The sequence below is a fragment of the Dendropsophus ebraccatus genome, chromosome 10, assembly GCF_027789765.1.
Source record: "Dendropsophus ebraccatus isolate aDenEbr1 chromosome 10, aDenEbr1.pat, whole genome shotgun sequence".
Taxonomy (NCBI): domain Eukaryota; kingdom Metazoa; phylum Chordata; class Amphibia; order Anura; family Hylidae; genus Dendropsophus; species Dendropsophus ebraccatus.
In genome coordinates, this window is record NC_091463.1 from 19,767,686 (window position 1) to 19,777,056 (window position 9,371).

Below are 9,371 nucleotides of genomic sequence, written 5' to 3' on the forward strand. Positions count from 1 at the left end.
AGGGAGGGGGAGGGGGAGCTACACACACGGAGCAGCGTCCTGCAGCCTCTGCGTGACCCCTGACAGCAGCAGCCAGGGATCATTCCCAGACGCTGCAGGACGATCTCCTACTGGAACTGCCTTAGGGGGCCCCTGGGGGATGGGGGCCCTGGGCATTTGCCCTGCTTGCCCCCCCCTAACGCCAGCCCTGCACAGAACACATGGTATACGTAATTTATTAACCCATGACCTCCCTCAGCTGTGCAAACAAGAACATAAGCATATAAAGGATACTGACATCTAGTGGCGAAACTGTAAACCACTTCATCACCACTTTTAACCTGAGAGTGAGAACTTTGAAACAGATGCATAAGGCACTTAATAGTGGGACACCACATACAGTGTCCAGTCTTTGATAGTTAGTAGTATATACAATGTCCAGTCCTTGATGGTCAGTGGTATATACAGTGTCTAGTCCTTGATGGTCAGTGGTATATACAATGTCTAGTCCTTGATGGTCAATGGTATATACAGTATCCAGTCTCTGATGGTCAGTGGTATATACAGTGTCTAGTCTCTGATGGTCAGTAATATACAGTGTCTAGTCTCTGATGGTCAGTAATTTATAGTGTCTAGTCCTTGATGGTCAGTGGTATATACAGTATCCAGTCCCTAATGGTCAGTGGTATATACAGTACCAGTTCCTGATGGTCGGTGGTATATACAGTGTCTAGTCTCTGATGGTCAGACTCAGTAATATACAGTGTCTAGTCTCTGATGGTCAGTGGTATATACTGTGTCTAGTCTCTGATGGTCAGTGGTATATACAGTGTCCAGTCCCTGATGGTCAGTGGTATATACAGTGTGTAGTCCCTGATGGTCAGTGGTATATACAGTGTCCAGTCTCTGATGGTCAGTGGTATATACAGTGTGTAGTCCCTGATGGTCAGTGGTATATAGTGTCTAGTCTCTGATGGTCAGTAATATACAGTGTGTAGTCTCTGATGGTCGGTGGTATATACAGTGTCTTGTCTCTGATGGTCAGTGGTATATACAGTGTCCAGTCCCTGATGGTCAGTGGTATATAGTGTCTAGTCTCTGATGGTCAGTAATATATAGTGTCCAGTCTCTGATGGTCAGTGGTATATACAGTGTCCAGTCCCTGATGGTCAGTGGTATATACAGTGTCTAGTCTCTGATGGTCAGTGGTATACAGTGTGTAGTCTCTGATGGTCAGTAATATATAGTGTCCAGTCTCTGATGGTCAGTAATATATAGTGTCCAGTCTCTGATGGTCAGTGGTATGTGAAAACATGGTATTAACATATGAAAAAGGGATGGATGTAATTTATACAAATATTTTATAGTTGAATTTGTTAGATTAACCTTTCAGAGTGTCGGTAAGGTGATTTTAGAGACCATGAGAGTCCCCTCTGTGGTGCACAGCTATTTCCCATTCTGTCATTCTCCAGGACCAGAGCTGTGCTTCTCGCCAGTAGTCAATCAAATAGTTTGAATATAGAATATAGAATATTGTCCTTTAAAGTGAATACCATTAGATACATCGCTGCGCTTACCCTAATTGACGCAGGCGCAGGGATGCCGGTGGCGAAATCTTTTTTTTTAAATTGCCTCCTGGTTCCCGCACTAGGTACCGGTCTTTTTCCAAGTACCAGCCCGTCCCAGAGCACGGGGGCAAGCTTAGCGCCAACCAGTGTGGCAATATTCCCTCCCCTGTGATGCGGCTCCATTTATTCTAATGGAGCCGCGTCACAGTGGGGAGGGGGTGTCATAACATTGGGGCCCAGTGGAAAAGACCGGTGCCAAGTGCCGGAACTGAGAGGCAATTCAAAAAAAGGACTTTGCCTCCGGCACCAATTAGGGTAAGTGAACAGCGGTGTACCTGATAGGACATTCGCTTTAAAGGGGTAGTCCGGCGGGGGGGCATTTTTTTCAGGTGGCTGAGGAAAACAACGTCCACTCACCTCCCCGGTTCCAGCGGCGGGTCCCGCATCGCGGCACTCCGGTCCCTGTGACGTCTCAGGTCCGCTTTGCCAGTCATTGACGGAGTGACGTTGTTTCCCTCAGCCACCTCATCTCCGGTCCCAGGAAAAAAATGCCTTAATCTTCATCAACCATCAATAACGCAAGGACACAAAAAAAGATATTTTTCATAAATGCTCAATATATATTCTTTGTTTTAAATTCCATCAAACAATGTAACCAATTCACGACCGGCAGTACAGAAACAAAAATCACCCATAAGTGCTGAAACATCCATCAGACCCTGTCATGGCATACCCGCATGGTCCATAAGCCGCAGTTCTTTCACTTAGCTGAGCTGATGGAAGGAGTAGCTTTGTGGTACATCATCACGCAACATTTCGGGGATCCACAAAACATCTTTGTCAAGGGTGTTGCCTTTCGATGTTTAGTTGCTTTTTGCTCATCCATTTCCAAGGACATGTTCCTGCATGGTTACTGCGGTTCTCTACACAGTGCTGCTCAGGCTACACAGGTATCGTGCATTACAGAAAACATACTGACATCTTTATTAAAGTATTATTTTATATATCATACATGGTTGCCTCTATGTACTGTATTTTGCACATGCACTTTGATTTGATGATGCTTTGTCTATTTGTGTATCGATCATGCTGTCCTAGTAATATATACATCCATGAATGGTGTTTTTTTCCCTTTGTGCTATTGATTTTCCTCCTTGTATGTATGTGTGTGTGTGTATATATATATATATATATATATATATTAAAAAAAATTCTGAAGTAATCAATATAGGAATATATTTCTGAAATATTGTGGATGATATCTTTCTTTTTTTTTGTGAAACCAAGTTTTGGGGTTTGTACTTTGAGGAACAGTGCAGAACATCTTTAGCAGTCAGACTGGCCCAGTTTGCAGGTCCACAGCCCAGGCATTCATTACCTCCTACACACAGCAAATGGTAAATCCTGCCCCCACTTCCTGTAATCTGTCCTGATCTAGCTGTTACTAGAGACAGATTTCCTCTGACAACAGGCAGGGGACAGCAAATTGCAGAGAAATAAGACACCTAGTGACAAGACTTCAGAGCTGTTTTTCTGCTGTAAGGAGTCATTTTTGGTTAATCAATGATATATACATATGTTACATATCACATTGACTATCACATGAAAGGAAAAATCAACTGTGACCTTCTAATGTACAATATAAAGCTAGAATTCTCTCATCATGAAAAACAGTGGAGGCTTTACCTAATAAGAAAGAAGGGCCCCCAACCAATTTTATCCACTTGATCCTAGTATGATCTAGTTTGCGTATGCCAGGGAGAAGGCGCAGATCCGTCCCTTCTCCCTGACCTGGGGAGGCCTGGGTTCAGGGGGGGGGCTCGGCAAGGGGGGGGGCCTCCTCCCACGCCTTATTTATCATGATTTATGCAGGCACAAATCATGATAGGAGCAGGGGTAGATTTGTTGCGCTGGGGGAAAGGGGGTGCGACCTAATTTAATACCAAGTAGGTACAAGTAGGCTGATCTTAATAAATGTCCCTCTTTGTGTTCATGGGTCTTATCTCCTCCCACGTCTTGTATTTGGCCACTTCAAGTATTCTCCTTGCTTCACAAATAAAGACCGAGATTAGGGCCAGGGCGTCCCCCTCCGCAGTGTGAGAATTTGGTGGTTCTTTTCCAAAGTATCCCTTGTATATTTCTGTCAAGGCGCTTCCCAGTTTTGGAGTTGATGTATCCAGTTTTCGGAAAGTATGGAGAGAATCTAGGCACAACGTCTCGTCGGGGAAGTCTACATTTAGTTGATATATCTCAGTTTTCAAGAGGGCAAAGTGATAGGAGAATCCATTATGAGCGACCAGACATATGGGTTTAGCTTGACGTTTGAGGAACCCCCCGATAGCTTGGATGAGATTCGCATTGAATTCTTGCTTCTCGTTGTTGGTGAGATTTTCATTGCTGAGGCCGGTCATGTTGGAGGCCTTTTCTGTGAGGGGTTTTTCTGGATCCACACACAGACACAACTTGTCCATAATCCGTGGGAGCTGCCCTTTCCCTGTCTCATAGAGAGAGGACACATGGACGGCAATTAGACAGATCTCAGTGATTTTTGGTGCATCCATAGGTAGACCGGTGGCTTCCAGGTCCAAGAAGACAAAGGTTCTTACCGCATTCATAACTGAGACCTGTGATGGAATATTCTGAAAAACACAAAATAATACGCCACATCAACTAAAGGGAAGAGACTTTCTCATCTCAGTACCTAGATACCACAACCATTACAATCACCCTTCTTACTGGACCATTTCCTTTTTATTGCTGCTCCTAAATTCCCTAAAAATCTAAGAAACCAGAGCTGAGGAGGACACCTTGCTTAGCAGGCAAAACATGCTGATGATCTATCCACAGGGGTACTTCAAAGTCTTTTATATATTGCTACCCTTATATATGTAACATAAGAGACTATTCTTACCTCATCTCACTCCCCCAGTGTCCTCCTGCAGTGTCTTCCAGTCCCCCACTAAACACTCCCAACTCCACTTCTGAGACAGACTCTTGGCAGTAACAGCCCACTCACCCAATCACTGACTGAAGCGGGACAGTGCCGCGGCCAATCATTGGCTGAGCGGGCTTTCACTGCGGGGGACTCGAAGACGCTGCAGGAGAACTCTGGGGGAATGTGATGAGGTAAGAATGGGATCATTATGATGTTCTATATAAGGGCAACTATATGTAAAAAAATCTATAAAATTTAAATTTAAAAAATTTAAAGGCCAGAGTACTCCTTTAAATGTTGAAGGACATAGACCCTAGATTGTGACCTGTGGATATGCCATAAATGCTTAAAGTGACTGTACCACCAGGCCCAGGCTGAAGCACTGGAGGCGGCCGGCCCACCCTTAGTGGGAGGAAACCGTAGCCCCTCAATGATAGGGTCCCATTAATTCTAATGGAGTCACGTCATGGAGGGGTTGGAGTTTCTTCCCACTAAGGGTGGGTCAGCCCGCCACCAGTGCTTCAGCCTGGGCCTGGTGGAACAGTCACTTTAAATTGGAAATAATCCTTTAAGAAAACTGCAAATTACCACATCCCATATAGACATTGTATAAGCCGATGAGTGTATATGCAGAGAATATAGGAGCAGATACTGATGTAGCAGAGCTGACAGGTGTAGTCTTATCTCAGCCTATCTTTAGGAGCTGGTGTCTCTCCAGGTCATTACAGGAAAGTTTCTGGCCATTTTCTATTCAGGAATTGCTGTCTTTGCCAATGACTGTTAGTCTTTAAAGGGACCCATTAGCTGTATAGCTGTCAGGAACATACTTCTACTACTACTACTACTACCACTACTACTCCTCATTTGTATATATGACATCTATAGGATCTTACCTGCTATGGTGACAGTCCCAGGGCTACAGCTGATGTCTGTGGACTAGTACGAGAGCTGTGTGTAAGCACACCCTCCAGTATGTATCAGTGGTGACGGTGCCAGTCAGAGGGCAGGCGGAAGCTGCTGCTGCTGACACTCCCTGCCGACTGCTTACTGTCAGTTTCGTTTCAGCTTAGAGAAGTCATCAGCCTAAGGCTATGTTCACACAACATACATTTTATGACAAGAACGGACGTTCTTTTCATAGTAAAATCAGTTGCATTGAAGTCAATGCAAACAATGGCCGTTGTTCACACAATGTATTAATGTCAATTATATCCGGCCATTGTGCATTGGTTTTTAATGCAATCTTCAATGCAACAACGGTCGATGTCTGTATGTTGTTGGAACATAGCCTTAGGTGGAGGTGTCTGTACAATAAAAACATCTGTATAGTGGTTGACATGACAAACATCAATGGCGTAGCTGGGGAGTCCTGTTGTAAGCAGAAATAATAGGGGATATATGGCATCAACTGCGATACAAACTGCAGCTGTTGAAGAACCTCTTTTTTTTTTTGCTGTGTTTTTTTTTTTTTTTTGTTGAGTCAAGGAGCATTACATGTTAGTTAAAGGGGTTTTAGAAAAACATGTTTACTTTTTCCAGAAACAGTACCTTTTGTCCCCAGTTTGGGTGTGGGTTTTGCAGCTTGAAGTGAATGAAGCTGAATTGTAATACCACACACAACCTAAGGACAGGGGTGGCGCTGTTTTTGTAAGAAAGTACCTGTAATTTTTCCAATCCTTGATAACCCCTTTTAAAATGTTACTGTCACTTTAAATATGGTTGATCAGATCCTACCAATCGCTAGTTACAGGCAGGAAGTGCAGAAGTCCTCAAGTAGATGCCCTCCATGTAAGTCTATGGGAACTGTCTATGATAGAAAGGAGTCAGATCACACAGACATTGCGTCTTGCAGTATAGCCAGAGCCCCCAGAACTGGACCACCGAACAGTGGGTGAAGGTGCCTGCTTTGATGGATCATGTTTTTTCTTACATAATGTGGGCGGTCAGGTGTGTGCCTGTTAAAGGTAGTAGGTAATCCCTGTAGTGTGACGGTGGTTCAATGCAGATGAACCACAGAGTCCAGGATAAACTGAACCACTTGAACACTTTACTGGAACGTCTCTTAAAGTACAGCTTAAAGGAGAAGTCCAGTGAAATTTTTTATTAGAGTATTGTATTGCCCCCCAAAAGTTATACAAATCCCCAATATACACTTATTACGAAAAATGCTTATAAAGTGCTTTTTTCCCCTCACTTACTACTGCATCAAGGCTTCACTTCCTGGATAAAATGGTGATGTCACTTCCTGGATAACATGGTGATGTCACTTCCTGGATAACATGGTGATGTCACTTCCTGGATAACATGGTGATGTCACTTCCTGGATAACATGGTGATGTCACTTCCTGGATAACACGGTGATGTCACTTCCTGGATAAAATGGTGATGTCACGCCCTGACTCCCAGAGCTGTTTGACATCACCATTTTATCCAGGAAGTGACATCACTGTGTTATCCAGGAAGTGACATCACCATGTTATCCAGGAAGTGACATCACCATGTTATCCAGGAAGTGAAGCCTTGATGTAGTAGTAAGTGCAGGGAAAAAGCACTATATAAGCATTTCCCGTAATAAGTGTGTATTGGTGATTTGTATAACTTTTGGGGGGGCAATACAATACTTTTTTACAGGACTTCTCCTTTAAAGGGGTACTTAAGCGATTTTATTTTCTTTCAATTCAACTGGTGTCAGAAAGTAATATAGATTTGTGATTTGCTTCTATTTAAAAATCTCAGGTCTTTCAGTACTTATAAGCTGATGTATGTCCTGCAGGAAGTGTTATATTCTTTTTAAGTATGACACAGTGACAGGAACAGGAACTGTCCAGAGCAGGAAAGGTTTTCTATGGGGATTTTCTCCTGCTCTGCAGAGTTCCTGACATGGACAGAGGTGGCAGCACAGAGCACTGTGTCAGACTGGATAGAATACACCACTTCGTGCAGGACATACAGCAGCTGATAAGTACTGGAAGACTGGAGATTTTTTTATAGAAATAAATTACAAATTTATATAACTTTCTGCCACCAGTTGATTTAAAAAATAAATAAATAAAATCAGAGTACCCCTTTGCACAAGTTTTAACTAAGCAGTTTGCACTTATGTGTGATCGCAAATTCCCTTTAACCCCTTAAGGTCAAAGCCTATTTTCGTTTTTGCGCTTTTGCTTATTCCATTTTAAGTTTAAAAGTCCATAGCGCTTGCATTTTTTCACCTAGAGACGTATATGAGCGCTTATTTTTTGCGAAACCAATTGTACTTTGCAATGACAGGCATTATTTTTCCATAACATATGCTGCGAAACCGGAAAAAAATCATTTGCGCTGTCAAATTGAAAAAAAAAACGAATTTGTTTTGATTTCAGGGAGTTTTGCATTTACGCCGTCCGTCCTATGGTAAAACTGACTTGTTATGCATGTTCCTCAAGTCGTTATGATTACTATGATATATAACATGTATAACTTATATTGTATCGGATGGCCTGTAAAAAATTCAAACCATTGTTAACAAATATACGTTCCTTAAAATCGCTCCATTCCCAGGCTTATAGCGCTTTTATCCTTTGGTCTATGGGGCTGTGTGAGGTGTCAGTTTTTGCGCCATGATGCGTTCTTTCTATCGGTACCTTGATTGCGCATATACGACTTTTTGATCGTTTTTTATTAAATTTTTTCTGGATTTGATGCGACCAAAAATGCGCAATTTTGCACTTTGGAATTTTTTTGCGCTGACGCCGTTTACCGTGCGAGATCAGGAATGTGATTAATTAATAGTTCGGGCGATTACGTGTGCGGCGATACTAAATATGTTTATTTATTTATTTATTTATTTATTAATTTATATTTATAAAATGGGAAAAGGGGGGTGATTTGGACTTTTAATAGGGGAGGGGATTTTTTATTAATAAAAACACTTTTTTACTTTTTTTTTACATGGACTAGAAGCCCCCCTGGGGGACTTGTATATAGACAGCACTGATCTTTCATAGAGATCAATGCTGTGTATATACACAGCAAAGATCCATCAGATCGGTCATAGATTACTATGGCCTGCTGCAGGCCACAGCAATCTATTGCCGAGCCGGGATCAGCGTCATTCCGACGCTGAGGCCCGGCACGGGCAGAAGAACGGATCTCCCCCCCGCGATCGCATCGCGGGGGGGAGATCCGACCCACTAGACACCAGGGATAGTGTGCATAAAGCACTTCAATGCAGCTGTCAGGTTTGACAGCTGCATTGAAGTGCTTAATTAGCCGGCGCGGCAACGGGACCCGCGCCGGCTAACAGAGGCACCCCGCTCTGAACACCCCCCGCGGCGCCATGACTTATCAGATACGTCATGGGTCGCTAAGGGGTTAAAATAGTGGGCAATAGTTTTGGATAAGTTAGACTTAAGTAGGGACACTTTGGTAGGGTCTCTTTAGTAGGTTTTAGGTACAAGACTTTGTAGAGTAGTTAGTGGCTACCAGAGGGGACCTGTCTAGGCAGTGCAGAACTCAGGGTCAGGGGGACCTTAATATTTGACTCTTTATAGAATACCCGTACTCATGGTTTAGAGCATGGGTCTCCAAACTGCGGCCCTCCAGCTGTTGCGAAACTACAACTCCCATCATGCCTGGATAGCCAAATCCAAAGCTTTAGCTGTCCAGGCATGATGGGTGTTGTAGTTTCGCAACAGCTGGAGGGCCGCAGTTTGGAGACCCATGGTTTAGAGAATACCAGCTTGTGCCGGAAGAGATCACAGAGTGCCAGATCCAGGAACGAACGTGTGTAGCTAATTCCTCAAGATCACCAGAGGAGAGTGAGTGAAAGTTCAGTGGGGTACTGCGGCTATAATTGCTGTTTGCCAACCACTGGGGATATTCCAGACAGCTGAAGGACATCCTAACTC

General features: G+C 43.5%; 1 protein-coding gene across 1 annotated transcript; it reads right to left on the reverse strand.

The window, feature by feature from the left end:
* Nucleotides 1-2,144: 2,144 nt before the first annotated feature.
* On the reverse strand, nt 2,145-5,524 carry LOC138802753 (three prime repair exonuclease 2-like). The gene is made up of 2 exons (XM_069986384.1): nt 5,376-5,524; nt 2,145-4,186 (listed from the first exon to the last, which is right to left on the reverse strand). The coding sequence occupies exon 2, from the start codon at nt 4,160-4,162 to the stop codon at nt 3,515-3,517; it is 648 nt and encodes a 215-aa protein (XP_069842485.1). The 5' UTR covers nt 4,163-4,186; nt 5,376-5,524; the 3' UTR covers nt 2,145-3,514.
* Nucleotides 5,525-9,371: the final 3,847 nt, after the last annotated feature.

Excerpts from the sequence above, each read along its gene's own strand:
- LOC138802753 (XM_069986384.1), bottom strand. The coding sequence starts at position 4,162 with ATGAATGCGGTAAGAACCTTTGTCTTCTTGGACCTGGAAGCCACCGGT.